This window comes from Micromys minutus (assembly GCF_963924665.1).
Source record: "Micromys minutus genome assembly, chromosome: 1".
NCBI lineage: Eukaryota > Metazoa > Chordata > Mammalia > Rodentia > Muridae > Micromys > Micromys minutus.
In genome coordinates, this window is record NC_137969.1 from 161,737,774 (window position 1) to 161,756,993 (window position 19,220).

The 19,220-nt window shown below is 41.7% G+C and overlaps 1 protein-coding gene across 1 annotated transcript in view; it reads left to right on the forward strand.

The window, feature by feature from the left end:
* The first annotated feature begins 3,137 nt into the window (after nucleotides 1-3,137).
* The window catches only part of LDAH (lipid droplet associated hydrolase), a 76,094-nt gene continuing 60,011 nt past the window's right edge, over nucleotides 3,138-19,220 (forward strand). The window contains exons 1-2 of the mRNA XM_080924841.1: nucleotides 3,138-3,196; nucleotides 13,492-13,647. Of these exons, the coding sequence (XP_080780967.1) occupies nucleotides 13,494-13,647 (154 nt within the window). The 5' untranslated portion in view covers nucleotides 3,138-3,196; nucleotides 13,492-13,493. The remainder of the gene's footprint in view (nucleotides 3,197-13,491; nucleotides 13,648-19,220) is intronic.

The window sequence follows — 19,220 nt, forward strand, 5'->3', positions numbered from 1 at the left end:
TTGTGATAAATGTTCTAGTACAAACCTATTTCCCCAGAAATATTCTGAAACATCTTTTGTAAGACATATATTATAAAGCATAATATTTATGCAAATTTTCATGTACCTGCTACTATAAGTGAAGATTATTACCTTACCCCTGAGACGTGTTAGAAAAATAAGAATCACTCAAAATATGCCCTAACATATTTAACAGCAACACAAGAAAACTTGTTCAAACTGCCAATTATAGGCCCCATCTATTGGGATTCTGTAAACCCCACCCCTCAATTACCTGGCAGTAGCCAGGTATGCTCCGCCCCAGTGACCTGACACTATAAAAGGGGCTGTTTGCCCCCTCCTCTCTCTCTTGGCCTCTCTTGCTTCCTGGCTCTCTTGCTCTCCCAACCCTACCCCTCCTCTTCCCTTTCCCTTCCCCCATCTCCCTCCACGTGCTCATGGCCGGCCTCTACTCCTCTATTCCCCCCCCCCCTGCCTCTTCCACCCTCTTAACTCTCCCATGGCCTGAATAAACTCTATTCTGTACTATACCGTTGTGTGGCTGGTCCCTCAGGGGGAAGGGATTCCCAAAATGGGCCCCTCAGAGGCATTTCCCTTGCCCCCAGGCCTTGCCGCACCTCCATGAACCATATGCCCCCAACTCTCTTCATCTTTCCCCTAACACCATCCAAGACAACTAAACTATTGCCTTAGCAAACCAGGTGGCTCTTACCTATACTAAAACATAAGAAGTACTAACACAAACAACGCAGGGGGACTACAGTTCAAAATTTTAGACTTTCCTTCGAAGGCATTAACAATGCCCATTGATGTTAACATACTTAAAGACAGTAAGTAGATGATTTACACAAATTTTATTTTAATGGGAACTGGAAACTGATGTGAAAACAAAACAAAAGGACATACAGAAAAGAAAGAAGTCACTTTGTGTCAGTCACTTTTTATCACCGTGCCAAAATTGCCAAAATAAATTTAAAGGGTGAGTTACTTATTTTGTCTAGACATGGTGAGAAATGCCTCTAATACGAGGACTTGGAAGGTAGAAGCAGGCAGACATATGTGAGTTTGGTCTGCATAGTGAGTTAGGGACCAGCCGATGATGGTAAAGAGACTTTGCCTCAAAGCAAGCAAGCAAGCAAACAAACAAACAAAAACAATAAACAATGTTATTTTGGCTTATAGCTGGAGACATTTCAGTTCACTGCTTCTGCCTGTGGTGAGGTTAGAGCATCGTGGTGGAGAGTGTGTGCTATTACAAAGTTGTCCAGGAGGCACGGAGAGATAAAAAGAAGCCATATCCTTCAATGGCACATTCCTTCACTAATCTGCTTCCCTGAACCAGTCTTCAATTTCTAACAGCCACTTGAGAGAGGACATTCATAATGGTCACATCACCTCTCGGTTGCTCCACCCCTGAACACTGTTGCAGGCAAAACCAAGTGTTCAACACATGAGCTTCATCGGGAAGGAGGAGTATTTTATTTCCAAACCACAGTATGTAATATCTCCACCATTGTAGCTTCCCTGACACATGCCAAATGTGTCTGCAGGCTTCAGAGAGCACCCTGCTCTGATAGTTATATAAGCTACAACAGTCATAGTTGGCCATATAGCAAAGTGAACATAATGTGCAAAAAATATGAAAACTTATTAAGAGCATGTATATTCCAAAAGTAGATGGTCCAGAGAAGATATAAAGAACAATACAGAAGTTGCTGCAAGTAACCTGAGCCTAGCTCTCCCAACTAACTTTGGGCAAGTCAATTTCTCAACACCTTATTTTTACACTGGAGTTAATAGAAATAATCTCAAGCCAACTATAAAGTTTGGAGTGTTGTTGCTTTAGGGACTGAACCTTCAGTTATTCCTGGCACAGGTTCAGTGAAATAAGAAACATAAATCACTGAGATTCTGCATCCCAGATGTATATCCAAGAATTAAAAGAAACCCTGCATCAGTGCATTCTGTCATGTAGTCTATGGATGAAAGAAAGGTAGAAAAGATACCCAGAAAGATACCAGTGGTGGGTCAATAATCCTGAGTGTTGTCATATGCAGTTTAACAACGTTACTGGCAGGAAATTTACACACATAAAACTCACACCACCTTGTACATATCATATGGTCACTGTGACACAACCATCTATTTTCATATATTTATGTCTCCAAACTCTAGTGATCACTTATTAATACTGACCACACTGAACTGCTGAGGGTTTGAAATTTGGCTCATGAAAAACTCTTACCACAATGACTACCTTTCCCTATATTCATTAAATGTTACCAACTGGGTGTGGAAAGTAGACTAACAAAGACCGGTAATGGAGATATTTCACAGTTTACATTCCACCACTAGTTGGATGTTGGTTCAGTAGTTAAGAGCACTGTTCTTCCAGAGGATTGATTCTCAGCACCCACATGGTGGCCCGAAGCCATCTGTGGCTCAGGTCCCAGAGGATCCAGTGTCCTCTTCAGCGTCCATGGGCACAGGCTACTAATATACAAAAAGACTTTTCAAGTTAAGATATGAGGAATGTTTGTACTATCACTGAGGTACTGAATACAAGAGCAAACAAAGCTCCATGTGTGAGTAATCATTACTATGCTTTCTCTCTAAGTTTCATGTTTCTTCTAGCAATAAGACTGCCATATTGGCTCCAGGATTTGGGGGAATAGAAATACACCGATTGCCTACAATGTACCAAGTGTTGAGGATATGATCTTGAAATTTGTAGTTAGTTGGAAATACCTCTGGAACAGTCGTATTATCCTAAATAGCGGAGTATCTAAAGCTGAATACTAGCGGTAAGGTCAACTGAGTGTCAACTTTCCTGTATTCATGTGAGCAACTGGTGATGGAAGAAGGGAAAAATGAGCAGATGTCGAGAAAAAAAGAAAAGGACGGCTGAGGAAAAACTCGTTTATCGAAACGACAAAGAACAAAAAGCGGGTAAAATTCGAGTGAAATGCTGGAAACGCTCTATGTGCTCCCAGCAATCTCGCTGGCTATAAACCACCTACCCACCAAATTGCCACCAAAATCCTCACACTCGAGATGCTCGCACGCAAAGCGTTCTAAGGGTCTCAACTTCCGGGACCGGCGCGGTGTTGTGACGTCACGACAGGCGGGACTTCCTGTTACGGTAAAGGTCTGTCAAGAGGTCCGCGGACAACCCAGAAACCCTGTGGATGGGCAGGTGAGGTGGTGCTGCCAGCACTGTGTGTGGTTTTTCTGAGGAAGGGCACGCGGGCTGCGCGTGGGGCGGTGGCAGAATAACGGAGCTGCTATCACCCGGGTACCCAGCCGTACAGCTGGGCCGTGCGGAACGCGGTGGTACTACACTCACCACACCTGTGGCAAGGTCGCCAGAGGCTCCTTGGGAAAGGATAAGTGTGTGCTGGCGGTGAGCCAGCTAGGAATGAATCAAAGTGTGGCTGGGGCTCCCGGCACTGGCATCTGTGGTCGGCACTGTCCCTCGTGGTTTCTCCCCAAGAAATCTGCTGACATTAAAATTACCTTTACCCTTTGCAGACAATGTGTTGTTTCTCTCTGCTTTTAACATTTTTTTCTTTATTTTTAGATTTTTCAAAATGCCTGGCTTGTAGTATAGTATACATTTCTCCAGCTTGAGAGTTGCTCAGCTTCTTGAATCTGTAAAGTTATGTCCTTCTCAAATTTGAAGTTTCCAGATACACTTTTTTTTTTTCAAATGTGTGTTTTAGCCCCACGTTGTCTTCTCTGAAACTCTGATTGCATGAATGTTAGGTCATTTGTCATTGTCGTACAGGCCCCTGGGCTACTGCTGAGTTTTTAGACTGTTTCTTACTAATTCAGGTTTGTAATTTTGTGGATCTATCCAAGTTCTCTCATTGTGTTCTTCGTTGATTCTACTCTGCTGTTGGTCCACACCATTAGTTTTGTTCTCTCAATTCTTATTTTTAAAGTACTTGCTCTTATTTCTTATAGAGTACTTGCAGTGGCTTCTGAACTTTAGTGGGCCCTTACATTTTTCTGAATTTTGCTGTATTCTTGGAAGAATACTTTAATCAAGCCCTTTCGTACTTTGGGAAACTACTACATTCCTGGTGCCTTCAACATTTTTCTACACTACTTTGATGAAGAAGTTGGGATGTTAATAGGAGAGACTGGTAAGATCATCATAGGCAAACTGTCAGGTCACTTTCTAAAATGTTGTATGGTGTGCCTGTATCCCAGTGAACAAGTCAAAGCCAGCTGTTGAGCTTTTCTTGGCTAACTCTACTTTGGGTTGTTCCAAGACCAACTTTGCTGTACTCTTTATAAATGTCTAACCTACACAGTCTGAGAGGATATAACATATTATCTACAGGCATTAAGTTTTATGGTGATGTGCCATGTAGCAAGAATAAATGAAATACCCTGTATTTTCTAGGAACTTTTTTTTTAACTGCAACAGGTATCAGTGCATGTCTCTTGGAAGATAATTCCAGAATTAGTAGTTTCCCAAATCCTTAACCTGATATTTAGGGCTGTCATAGTCTGGAGTAAGAGAATCCCAGCACTGGTCTAAAATGTCTGTGTGTGTGTATGTGTGTGTGTGTGTGTGTGTGTGTTTGTGTGTTTCTGCAAACCTGTCCCTTTTGAACAGCAGTACACTTAAGCTTTTTGTTTTATATTGTTTTGGGGGACAGATCATCTGTCAGAAGACTGACCTTGAACTTCTGATCTTTCTCTTGCCTCCCCAGTGCTAGGAAAATAGGCATGAACCACAACAGTTGGGTGTTTGGTTTTGGGGATTTGCTTGCTTGCTTGTTTGTTTTTTGTTTGTTTGTTTTTGAGACAGTTTTATATACAGAGTAGCCCTGGCTGGTTTCAAACTTACAGCATTCCTGCCTTGGCCTCCCAGATTCTGGGATTATGGGCACGCACCAACATACTCAGATAATAGTTTCCATGTTGGTTTTCTTTGACCCTTAGAAAACCCGTATGGTTATTAGCAGCCTGGTTATGGCTCTTCTCTCTTTATAAAGCCCTTGTGGTATTTTGCCTGCATTTTCATTGGATTGTCTCTTATTCATAGAAGTTCTTCACAAATTCTGTCTGTATTCATGTTGGTGAAATCTATTTTGTATGTAAAATGCACACAAAAAGTATGGACTGAAGACATAGCTCAGTGATAGAGCAGTTACCTAAAATATACAAAGTCCTGGATTCAACCCCTAGCCTCACAAAAAAGTAATTGTATGTTCAGATAGATAGTATACAGAGAAATTAAGAGAATGAGAAGAAAAATCACAGTCAGAACACTGTAAACCTACATTCACACACACACATGTGCATAATGACACATGAGTAGCATTCGGGATTTAAACATGTTGCTGGAGAATATTCTAACAATAGTCTTATATCCAGACCACTATGTGAGTGTGTGCCTCTTCTCCTATCTTCTGACTATATCAGTGTCTATTGGCAAATGCAGGTTCTTAATCTAAAGAATGCATTTTAAAACGTGTTTATGTTGTGGTTTAGGTACACTATATCTTGTTTAAATAATGTTTGACTGTCCAAGGATCAAAAGATATGTTATAATGTAAACACTCATTGCTTGGAAGCCTTAATGTTCTCTTATCGTTTTTGAATTGTATGTGGCACTCTGTGTTTCCATATTGAAATCTAGTTAGCCTGAGTTGTTTGTTTGAAAGACCACCTCTTCCTTACCTCAGTCCCTATTAGCTGGATTTTTTTTCACATTTTCCTTTTTCCTTGTTTTCTACATGCAGACATCCAGTTTGACCAGCACTGTTTGTTGAAGATGCTTTCTTTTTTTCCCCCATTATATAATTTTGGCTTTGCCAAAAATCAGGTGTCTATATGTGTATGGGTTTATGTCTGGGTCTTCCATTCCATTCCATTGATCGATGTGTCTGTTTTTTTTCATATAAAGTTGAAAATTTTTCTTTCGAGTTCTATAACGATGGGTGGTTTTTGGTTTTTTTTTTGTTTTGTTTTGTTTTGTTTTGTTTTGTTTTGTTTTTCTTTTTTCTTTTTTCTTTTTTTTTCTTGGATTCAGTTTGCAAGTATTTAATTGAGTATTTTTCATAAGGGAAATTGATCTGTAATTCTCTGTCTTTGATGAATCTTTATGTGGTTTGTATCAGGATAACTGTGGTCTCATAAAATGAATTGAGCAATGTTCCTTCTGTTTCTATTTTGTGGAATAATTTGAGTAGTATTGGTGTTAACTCTTCTTTGAAAATCTGTTAGAATTCTGTGCTAAAACCATCTGAGATCTCTCCAGTCTTTTTATGTAAACACTTTGTGCTTTGTACTTCCTTTTAGCACCACTTTCAACTTATACCTTAAGTTTGGGTCTACTGTGTATTCATTTTCATTGACTTCTAGAAAGTCTTTAATTTTTTTCTTATCTCTGTCTTGACGAAGTTTTCATTCAGTAGAGGATTGTTCAGTTTCCATGAGTTTGTAAGATTTCTATTGTTTCTGTTGTTGATGATATCCAGCTTTAATATGTGGTGGTCTGATAGGATATAGGAAGTTATTTCATTTTTCATATATCTGTTGAGACTTGCTTTGTGTTATAGTGTATGTTCAATTTTGGAATGTTTGTGAGGTGCTGAGAAAAAGGTGGGTTTTTGTGTGTGTGTGTGTGTGTGTGTGTGTGTGTGTTTGAGTGAAATGATTTGTAAATACCTGTTAGGTCCATTTGGTTTATAAAATCTGTTAGCTCCAGTATTTCTCTGTTTAGTTTTTGGCTGGATGGTGTTCATTAGTGAGAGTGGGATATATAAGAGATAAAGTCTCCACTATCAGTATGTGAGTGTCAGTATGTGATTTAAGCTGTAGAAGTGTTTTATTTACAAGATTGAGTGCCCTTGTGTTTAGGGCACAGATGTTAAGAATTGAAATAACATCTTGGTGAATTTTTCTTTTGTTAGTTTTGTATTGTCCTTCCCCATCTCTTTTGATTAGTTTTAGTTTGAAGTCTATTTTGTTAGATATTAAAATGGCTACACCAGCTTGTTTCTTAGGTCCATTTACTTAGGATATCTTTTCTCTATCTTTCACCCGGAGATAATACCTATCCTGGATGTTGAAGTATGTGTCTTGGATGGAGAAGAAAGGTGGATTCCGTTTTCTAATCCATTCTGTTAGCCTGTGGCATTTTATTTGAAAATTGAGACCATTGATATTAAGAGGTGTCAATAACCAGTGATTGTTGATTTCTGTTATTTTGGTGGTGGTGGTGGTATAATGTGTGTGTGTGTTTTCCTGACTTGCTTTAAGGGATTTATTAATTCCCTCTTTAAAGACCTCTGCCATCTTTACATGGCTAGTTTTAAGGTGTTTTTCTGTGATTCTACCATGTTGGAATATTTAGAACCCGCTGAGAGCTAGGATAGTTGGGCTCTAGTGTCTGTCCTGGCTCTTAATATGTTCTTACAATTGCACTTAGGCATCTGGTTTGGAGTGATTGTAGGTCGAGATGTTGATTTCTAGATTTTCCTTTGCTGGCTGGGTGTTTTGTTCCTTGGTTTCTGTTTCTTCTCTGTATTTTCAGAGAGTGTAATTTAGACTGTGTGTTGCCTGTTTTACTGCCCTGCTCAGCTGGTATCTTCACTGGGAATTCCTGCTGGTGTTGGAGGCTGTGATGCAGCAACTAGTGTGTGTGAGGAGAGGAAAGGGATCCTCCTTGTGGTTCCATGGGATCCAAGAGATGTAGGCAGTTGGGAAGGGAGCCTGCAGCTACTGATCTATTGCAGTGCTAGGGAAAAGCCCGCGGGATTCGATCTGGGGAACAGAGAGAATAGAGATGGTCTGTAGACAGGCTCTATATTGTAGATATTTGAAATTATATTTTTATATCAATTCTTTGCTTTCTCCTTCCTCATATATTACATTTTTTCTTTTTATACAAATTTGTTACATATTCTTGTAGAATTCTTTTTATAGTTGTTGAGGTTTTTGTTGTTGTTCTTGTTTTTTGTGTTTGTTTGTTTTTTGGGTTTTTTTTTTTTTTTTTTTTTTTTTTTTTTTTTTTGGTTTTGTTTTATTAGCAAACAGGAAAAGCTTTTCCCTGGATTTTCTAGTTGTCATCAGTGGAAGATTTTTGGAAGCAAGCTATTCGGCTATTGGAAAACCAGATCCACTATATTTGAGACTTAAAAGTAAACCTTGAGTGGCTGGTAACATTATTCAGTAGTAGAAGACATGTACAAGGCCCTGGGTTCAATCCCCAGCAAACCTCTAATGAGAACCAACTGCCAGGCTCACCTCTGTTGTTTAATACATAAAGATAGCCAGCATATTGGTGTTTGAAACAGAGCTTCTGCTACTTTTCATATTTCCCTCACATGCCATCTTTCCATACGAGACAAACTTTGTATGTCTGACAGGAACCTTGAGAAGGTTCTGTACATGTCCAGTCACCAGATATTTCACAACTAGGTTAAATGCTGTTGCCCAGGAACCACACAAATCAGTTTCCTCTCAAGAATCAGACACATATGAAGTGTAAGTTCTGCTGTGTTTCAGGGTGGGACAGTAAGTGGTGAGTGTGTTTGACAGTGTGCATAAAAATTGGCTTTTCTTAGAGGCTTCTTAGCCACCGGATGCGCGTAATAAGTAATACACGTTATTATTAGATATAGTTAATAACTGAACTCCTGCAGATTGGGGGGTGGGGGAGTCAATGCATAAAGTTTGCTGTGCAAGCAAAAGGACCGAGTTTAGATCCCAAGTACTCACTTCAAAGTTCTATTGAAACTTCTGCAGAGCAAGAGTCGGAAGGGACACAGTGGTCCCGAAAGCTTGCTGGCCAGCCAGTCAGTTCAGTGGGACGCCATATGAAAACACTGAGGTTCTGGAAAGCAGTAGGCAGACACATCTAAAGTTGGCCTGTCTGCCGTACATGTGAACAAGTGAAGACACACACACTGAAAGAAAGTGGGGATATCAGAAACTCCCTTGTGTTCTTTTGATGTTTAATGTAATCGAAGCCTCTCGGGACATCCTAAAAACATCAAGCTTTTTAAAAAGTTACGGTACTCCTGCATGATTGTAGGAATTCTAAGTAGCTAAAATAAACAGCAGATATTTGGATACTGAAGCCGAATAATACACACATACAACTCCACTTTGAATATTTTTGTTCAGCAGTTCAGCCATATTGTTTTCATTGGCTTTAGAATGTGGTTTATGTTTCTGCATAATAAATATTATAATAAAGATAATGAAAATACCGATTTGATCTTCTAAGATTCATACCAATCAAATGCCAGTTTTCTGTTTTACCTATTTTTTGTATAAGATTAAATTGAAAAAATGATGTTGCTACATAAAATTCAAAAATCATTAACACACATAAGCACCTGTCCTTAGAAAAACAGGTTTGCCCAAGTCGCATACAGTGTAATCACACTTGGTGTGGTTTTGGTTCTCATCCAGCCTGATTCTCGATGCTTATCAAATTGATTTAATCTAAGCCTGCTCATAGGCTGAGGCTGAAGGTGGGACTGTCACTCTTCCGCAACATATAATTGTCATACAGTGCCTTTTGTCGCTTGCAGAACTGAATTACCGCTTAGGTAAGATTTTCTGTCCTTCACTGCGTGCTGAGAGTAAGACAAACGAGGGAAGTGAAGGGAAGCTGCCGTGGGGACGCTGCTTTGCTCCAACTGGTTTGCACTTGCGGTTTTGTTTTCCAGTTTTTATAGACTGTGCTTACATTTTTTTAATCTACTTGAACTCTCATAAATCTCGAAGGTAATCAAACTCAGAAAGGGTCATTTACTTGTAATTAAGTAGTTAAGAGGCAGATGTGTTTAATGGCTGCTTCAGGACTCAGGCTGGATTTGAACCAAGTGTAATTACATTTTGTGCAACTTGGGCACACCTGTTCACGTCCCGTTGGTGAAGTGTTGACATTTTGTATAAAGCTGTGTAATTGTGTTTCTGATGTATTGTGTCAGAAAGCCCTCATAAATGCACTTGCTGTGCTACAGTAGCTTCTGAGATAAGGCTAGAGTGGCATCCACTGTGAACTAGAATAAGTCTGTATGCAAAGGTGACTGACACTTAGTCAACAAACACAGTTGGCAGCAGGGATGCTTTTCATTATTGCTTACGAAAAACCAGTTAAGACTTTTGGTTAAACGTGAAATTTTGAATGTGTGTGTTTATTTCTCCTTCCCTCCTAAATTCACAGAAATGACAGTAAAAGTAATGCAAACATAAACAAAGGGAGTAAATAAAGGGACAGCAACAGATCCTAAGACTGGGGAAACTAGGTGTGTGTGCTTATGCACAAGCATGCAGAAGCCAGAGGGGAACACCTAGTGCTTTTCCTAGGGGAAAGGGAAACTTAAAGGACATTAGCAAAGCCGTCTTGATGGAGTATAGTGATCATCCCCTATACTAGACATTATACAATTGACTGCCTGTACAGTGCTTTATCACAATTTACTCAGCTCCGTGAGTGACTGCTTGGGTTCCTTGGCACCTTGGCTATTGTAAACCACATTCTTTACATCAGTCTTACAGAAATACTTTTTTGTAGTTTTTGTTTGTTTTAGAATCATTTCTTCAAACTGAGGCAAAGTGACTGTGATGGCTTTAAGATGTGTGGAGTTTCGCATTACACCGCATCCTAACTGGCATTGCATTCGCCGTAATTAAGATGGTCAGTCCAGGGGAAAATATTGAGTGCTTGCACTAAGTTTTCAGCTTAGCTGGCTGCCTAACCAGTGTCCACTTGAGAAAATGACTGTACGCTGGGGAAATGAGAATGCTTACTATACATGGATTAAGGATCTGGGTTCAAATCCCCAATATCCACTTAAAAGTCAGGTGTGGCCAGAGTGCCTGTATTCCTAGCATAGGAGGCTACAGACAGGAGGGTTCTGGAGCTGCTTGACTGGCCAGCCTAGCCTAAGAGTGAGCTTCATGCTCAGTGACAGATCATCTCAAGGGAACTAGGCAAAAAAGCAATACAGGAAAGCACTAGGTGTTCCCCTCTGGCTTCTGCATGCTTGTGCATAAGCACACACACCTATATACATGTATACACACACCAAACACATACCACTAGACATTGTCTTTAAAAGATCACAACAGGTAATATGAAGCAAGAGCTTTTCTTTTCCTTGGCTACTGACGGAGGTTTCATGTGGGAAGCACAATTAAACTGAGTCTCGGGTAGGAAATATTCAGAGGACACTATAGAAAGAGAACTCCAAGAATTTACCCGAGAGCTGGCGAAAACTATGTAAGGAAGGATAGAACTGATGTTCAGAGCTCATCGGTGTTGTGTTTGCAGCCCTAGTACATGGCAGAGAGGTGTGCTGGTTTGCCCAGTCACTCTGGACCAAGACTGGGAGATGGGTGCTGCAGGTCTGAGGCCTAGAGAGTGTGGTTGGGTCCCAGAGGTAAGTTCAGAGGAAATCAGAGCACACATTAAGTGTCAGTGGAATTGGAAATTGAAGAGACCTCCCTCCGCTGCAACCTAGAGCATTCCTGTGTACAGCTTGAGACAAGCATTTCCAGGCCACTGTGGAGGACAAAGACCAAGCAACTAGCTGTCTAGAGGAGGGCCTATGGGCAGCCACTTGGGGTATTGCTCCTGTGAGGAGAGCTAGAGAAAGCCCAGCGACCAGCCCAGTGCTGGCTGGTGTAAGTGGGACTGCTTAGACACTCTCACTAGAGCAGTGTTTTCCACTCTGGGTATCCTTGACCTTTTGGAACGTTATTGTGGAGCCTCGGTTCTTAGCAGCATCCTTGTCCTCCAGTCACTCCATTCTGGGAGCCCTTAGTTCTGCCAGTGGAAAGAAACTCCAGTGGTTGCTATGTATCTTTTGCCAACAGTCTTCTCCAGCTGGAAAGCAGCTGCCGTTGGGGGATTTCACAGCTAACAGCACAGGGGGAGGAAGTGCAAGCTCGCAAGAGCCTGCAAGGCACCTTGCATTGGGACTCTCCAGTCTCTTCATCCAAAAGCTCGACATGGCCTCCCCCCACAAAAGAAAAGCCGTGCAGAAGCCTGGGTCAGAGCTGTGAGTGCTGGGATGAGAATGGGGCTAGAATTGGGAGGAGGCAGGCAGGCAGGCAGTTGGTCACTGACAGTGGAGGAAAAGCATTCCAGAAGGAACTGAGGGATAAAATCGTGAGCAGGGTGACAGGAGAGCAGCACTGGGGAAGGGACAGGATAGATGGAGGGGGCAGGCTGAAGTTGAGGGGCCAGCACAGTGATTCCCCGTCTTCCACAGGGGCCCCATAGCAGACACCTTGCATATCAGGTACTTACATTACAACTCATAACAGTTGCAAAATTAGAGTTGTGAAGTAACATCGAAATCATGCTATGGTTGGGTGTCACCACAACATGAGGCCGCAGCATTAGGAGGGTTGAAAAACACTGGGTGAGAGTTTTGAAGCGTTAAGACTTAGTGTCCTGCTGTCTACAAGCATAGCTGAGCATCATTAATAGCACCAGGGATTGCCTTGTCTGGCCTCAGTGGGAGAGAGGATGCACTTAGCCTCACGGAGATTGGATGTGCTGGGTACATCAGGATACGCAGGGAGGCCCCACCCGCTCAGAGAAGAAGAGGGAGAGGGATGGAGTAGGGATGGGGGAGGTAACGGGGTGGGGGTGACATTGCACAGGATGTATAGTGAGTAAGTAAATAAAATAATAATAATAATAATTCTTTAAAAGACTTAGTGCCCACAGATGGAACAAAAAAGGCAATGGAGGAATTACATAAACAATTCAGGATCACCAGTTTGTATGTATGAAGTTATTCAGCGAATTAATCATGCTTGTTACCTCACGTCCCCTATTTCATAGTCCAGTGACGTAGTGTTTCCATTACACAAAGCAGTGTGCTTACGGAAGCTTTAAAGAAGAGGGTGACTAGACTGAGCATTAAGGAGCTCTGGCCTTCATCCTGGGAGAACTGAGCCTTTCACCAACCACTGCCAGGTGAAGGTAGAGGTCCCCTGTCAGGTGAGGTACCGGGCCATCAGAGACATCCAGACTAGGGAGGTAGATGTCCTCCAAGGGCACTGTCACTCCCAACTGGAGACCGGGGCGATGAGAATGCTAATCTGACTTGATTTCTGCTCCTTTCTGGTCTTTTTGTGCTTGACCGTGTGACTGGGTGTTTCATGGGAGTCCCCTTGTTTGTCTCTCAGCCCTTTAATGCAGATAGCTGAATAGTCATGGTGTCTTTGGCATGCCTTTGGCATTTTCTTCTACATGGTTTTTAAAAGTTCCCCCTTTTTATTCTTCAATACTGTCTTTGGCTTAAGGTTTTCTATTTTACTGCCTTTTGTGGGGGTGCAGGGTTTGAGAGAGGGCCCCCTACAATCCACACTAGCTGAGAAGCTAACCTTGAACTCACCTCCACCTCCCGAGTGCTGAGCCTACAGCTGTTCAGCACCACACCTGCCTTCTGCTGGCTCCGTACTTCGGTTCTCATCGCCTTCCACCCTTTTGTTTAGAAATGGCCTCAGAAGTTGAGGAGCGAATCCCTGTGCATGAGGAATTCTTTCTCTGTGGTGGAGTTGAAACCCAGATCCTTAAATGTGGGCCCTGGACTAACCTCTTCGATAAACAAGATGTCAGCAAGCCAAAGCAGCTCATCTTCATCATCCCCGGTAAGTTCGAAAGTTGCCGACTCTCAAAACCTCTGAAATAAAACTATTACCATTAATCATCATGGTTACTGCTCTGGGTGTGTGTCTTTAGTTTTCTCTACGTTTATATCTTTTACATTAGCTATTATGTAGAGATGCCTTGTCTTATGGAGAAGATACCACATGCATAGTTTTGCAATTTGATTTGTAAATTTTTTTTAATATTTAAAGCTTTATCAAAGTTTAAACTTTAAATAACTTCTTTCCACCTTTTTAAAGATGCTTATGTGCTTAGGGGGAGTTTTTCCTCTCTGATTTTCATCTGGGTTGTCTGTCACTTTGCTCTGTCACTGTCAGAAATATCTGGTTGGTTGCACGCAATAAGCTTTGGACTTGAGTTCTACTTGTCACCATGGCAAGACTCTTTTGAGTTGTATTTTACATTATTTCACATATTTACGTGGTTGAACAGATATTTTCATCATCATGAACCTGGCCAAACTGTCTTTTCCTTTGATTATACAAACAACACTACCCTTGTGCATGCTTTGTTTTATTGATAGTCTCCTGAGCTGGAAGCCCTGTGCTCTCTTCCCTCTTGCCTTAGGCGCTTCATTAAATGGTTCGCTCCATTCATTAGATCAGTAGGACTGCTGTTGCCCTTCTGGTCTGCAGGGCTGTTTCCACATCAGATTCTTCTGCAGCTGAGTCCGTCTGTGTCCCCTTATCTGTGCGGTTAGCTCTGTGTATTTCCCTGTTCATGAAACACCTTCATGTCTAAGACTCATCCCTGCTCCTATTTTCTTAGTCAAGGTACTTTTTCTGTTTCTTCATTTGTCTTCATAGTTCTGGGAATTCAGAATTCTACAGTGAAGCACTTTGGTGTGGTTGGCATTTTCTACACTGATTTGAGGTTTTAGTGGGCCTTTTAAACCAAGGACTCTTATGCCTAAGACCTTGTACATGACTGTCAAGAGCTACCACTAAGCCTTTGGTTTGGTCTGTAACCTAAGGTGGCCTCAAACTGACAATCATCCTGCTTCAGCCTCACAAGTGCTAGGATTACAGCAGCACCGTCCCACCTTTATGTACACGGATTCTAGCCCTTCCTTCTTCACTCTTGCTGTGGTCTCCTGGTTCATAGGATCAATCATTTTCTTTGGTTTTTGCATTTGTTTTCTACTCTTCCTTTTTCTGCAGGTTCTCATTAGTGTTTTTTTTTCCCCTCAAATATTTTACTACCCATTTATTTTCAAAGTGAAGATAGGAAAAACTGGCTGGCTCATTACAAACAGAGGTAGGGTTTGTCCACACCCCTAGAATGATTAGCTACTGCACTCTTCCTAGGACTAAGAACCCCAAGATCCATGACAACCTATGCTCAAGTCTTAAGAGACCTGGGCAAAGCAGAGTGGTTGGGCTGAGTTAACAGTCCCAACCCAGCATCTCTCTTTACCATAACCTTTTCTGGAAGTAAACTTACAGTCTTGAAGGATTTAAGATTCTTCTTGAAAATCGGTCTCATGGCATGTGTTCAAATGAACAAACTCTACCTCATGAGAGTTTGAAGTTATATCCGTGTAGCAGAGGTTTGGTGAAGATGGGGCACAGAAAATAATAGACTCATGACCATGGACCTGGGGCAGTGTGTTCCTAAAACTGGAAGGAGGGAAATTTGGCAACTAAAATGGACAAACTATGAAAGGATTCAAGAGGAAACTGAAATAGTCCCTGCCCCGCCCCATGGCTGTCTCCTATTGAGGGTTGAAGTTACCCTCTGATAGGGACCCTAGTGGAGGGTGAGGAGACAGGCCTGAGGATAATAGAATAGCCTCTGTACTGAATGAAAGGAATTAACTTACAAAAGTTATATGAGTCCTTGAGCAGCTTCACAGTGGGATAGCAGATATATTGAGGGTAAGGTCTAAAAGGACCTGGGATCCTCAAAGTCCGGGTGCTTAGGATGTTAGCCATTTCCAGCTGATAGAAGGATCTACACTTGCCGTTCTTACGAGTGCCGGGATGAACATCAACACCTGAGAGCACAGGTTCCTTTGCCCTGCCACTGATTTCTGATGCAGAAATCTGGGGGTGGCACAGTCGTTCTATAGAGGCGAATTTGTTGCTTAAACTTAATGCCAATAAGCCCTTTTGGATTTGATAACTGTAATGAATTATGGGGCAGAGGTAGGGACTCGATCCAGATGGATTTTGCAATCACTTAACATGTGCATGACAGGAGCGTCACCGTCACGTAAGCATCCAGTTCTCAGGGAATATGTGAGTGACTGCGAAGGGTTGGGATGGCATGGGCAGAGTAGGTTTTAAGGTCTGTGAAGTAGCTGAGTGAGGTACCCAGCCTGCCGCATGCCCCAACCTAGAGGGGCTCGTTTTACTCATCATTTCTTCTGTGTATCCTGCAAAGACAAAAACAAAAAACAAAAAAACAAAAAAAACAAAAAAACGCTGCTGCCATTGAGGTGTGTGAGGTGTTGCAGTAGTGAGAGCTCTACTGAAGATTCAAGGGGCCGAGAACCCACAGGGAAGCCATGCTTCCTATGTGCTGAGGAAGGAGAGGAAGCCATTGACTGGTGCACCGCAGATGGAGGGAAGTGTGACACATTCCTAGTCCCATGGTCTCTTTCCTTGTGGCACGAAGAGTTTCTGATCTGTCTGTTCCTCTGTGGAATTTCTGTCAGATTCCTGAGAGGCCTAGGCTTGTTCTGCTCCAACGTTGGCAGGATTCCATAACCTTTTCTTTGGGACCTCATCTACATAAACTGTGGCGAAAGTTGGGGTGTATGTTTGCAGGTGAAGGCATCTAGAGTTTTGTGGCCTCTCCAGGCATGTTCTCTTCAGTCGCCTCCTCGTGTTGCACTGTGTGGTGCTCTCTAGACGCCATCCTCTTGTGATTGTATAGGACCTTCATTTTCAGGAAATGGTTCCTACGAGAATGAGTAGAGCGCTCAGAGCTGCCCAGTCCTCCGAGATGGAGCAGTGCCATGTGAAGCCAGTGGCAAGTGGATCCCAGAACCTCGGCAGAGGTGGAGAGAACTTTGCTCAGAGGTAGATGCATTTGGTGGAGACATGGTTGGCACAGTGGTGCACGGCTGTGACCCCAGCTCTTGGCAGGCTGAGGCAAGAGGATTGCTTTCTGTTTGAGGACAGCCCTCCATTCATGGTCAGTACCAGACCAGGATGTGCTAGAGTGTGAGAAACCCTGTCTTAAAGGGGAAGGAGATGACAAATGCATAGACAAATAGACATTAATGGACAGAGACTAGTGTCACTAGGTGTAAAGACTGTATACAGAGTATAGGAATTCTGACTCAGTGTTTCATGTTTAGTATGTTTAAAATTGTACCTATATTACTAAATATACTCCTGACAAACATGTGTTCCATTTTTACTCTAAGATGAGTATGTGACTCTTCTGTTTATAAACATTGATAAGTAAAACTAATTTTTAAATTTTAAATGAATCCTGCCATCCTGCAGTCAACCCTGCTTGGTCATAATGTACTTTTTTAAACATCTCAATGACTCTAATTTGCTAGCCTTTGGTTTCAAATTGGAATACTGACCAGTAGTTCTGTTTTTCTAGACGTTACATGTGGTTTCTGTATGAGACTGGTATAGACCCCACAGAATGGGTGGATAGCTATGTCTTCACTGCATGTTATCTTGAAGAACACCTATAAACTTTATAGTATTTGGCAGCATTGAACAGTGAAGCCATGTAGGTCTGGATTTGTTCATGAGATCTTTTAAGCTTGACTTTCTTTAGTTCATAGTGGGCCCATTGAGATTATTGAATTCTTCTTGAATAAGCTGTGGTGTTTGTATCTTATAGGAAGTTGCCTATCTCGTGTGTATTACTAAAACCATAATGTATTCTAATTATTCTTTTAATTAAAAAAATGATTAAAGCCTAATCATGCCTTAACTCTTAACTGCCACCTATGTTTCTTAGACTAAAAGGCAAATTTCTTACTGCCGTCCTCAAAGTGCTGACTGGTTTATTTCTCCCCCTCAGCCTGTGCCATCCAGGCTTCAGTCTGTGTTCCTGAGTCATGATGCTATTGAGTGTAACAGGAAGCTCTTTACTTCTTCACTGCCTTTGTCTTACCTTCTGGACCTTAGAAAAGTCACTTCCTCAGACCTTGGGTTTGTTGTTGTTTTTTTTTTTTTTTTTTTTTTTTTTTTTTTAAGTCATACTATGCCTGTCACAACATCCTGATTGTTTTGTAGGAGTTGTCATGCTCATGAATCATCTTACTTGGTTGTATGTGTATATTCTCTCATACTGTATAAACCCCACGGAGCCCCTCGCATGCCTGTGTATGGCACAGTGACTTCCATACAGTGAGCTCTCAACACAAATGTAATGTTAAAATAATACACAGTGGAAGCTATACACCTGGAGGAGAGAAACTGAGTATAACGTAATTGGCATTTTACTTGATGGTAATAAATAGTATATTAAAGTAAGAAGAATTCATTAAGATCCTAGAATCAGTAAGAGGATGGGCTCAAACATATATCAGGACAGGCAGAAAAGACCTTTCTATATTGTACCGTTATTTTGTACTCAGCGTTTTTATATAGAACCTGTCTCCAGAACGGTCACACCTAAATCATGTGGTAGTAACTTTAGTGTTTACTTAGAATTGTTGTAATAATTCTAACAGCTACTATTTTCTAATGGTTAGTTGATATTGCTATGATAAAACACCATGGCCAAAAACAAATTGGGGAGGAAAGGGTTTACTTCATCTTATAGATTTGTCTTCCATCATTCAGAAAAATTAGGGCAGGAACTCAAGGCAGGAACCAGTGCAGGGGCCATGGAGGAAGGGCTGCATACTGCCATGCCCCTCTTTACTTGATCAGCCTGCTTTCTTATAGCACCCAGAACCACCATCCCAGGGTTGCCACCACCTACTGGGAGCTGGTCACTCCCACATCAATCATCCGTAAAAAAATAGAGTACAGGCTTGCCCACGGGCCAGTCTGGTGGGAGCATTTTCTCAGTTGCAATTCCCTCTTCCCAAACGACTTTCCCTTGTCTCAAAAGTTTCACAACCTGTTTGTTCTCCCTGCTACACCAGATGAAGACTAAGTGAGTCTGAACAGGTAAAGCACTAAGGTCAGATAAGACCTTACTGTGTTCAGAGGGTCAATTAGCAAGTGATACTTCTAGCATGTGTTGTTTAACTGCCATGAAAACGTGATTTGGGGATAGAACACACTCCTGGGAGGCTACACTCAAGTAAATTCTTTGTAAAGTAATATGTAAGCTAGGCAGTGGTGGCACACACCTTTAGCCCCAGCACTGGGAAGCAGAAGCCAGCAGATCTCTGTGAGTTCAAGGTCAGCCTGATCTACAGAGAGAGTTCCAAAACAGCCAGAACTGCACAGAAACCCTGTCCCAAAAAAAACTAAAAAATAATAATAATAAATGATATGTAAATTAAATATAATTTCAATCAGAATCTCAAAGATAATTTTTAAAGTGGAACTAAAGGTTGAGACCAGCCTAGAAAGTTTTAAATAAAGAGGAAGGATTTGCCCTACTGATTACTAAAATATGA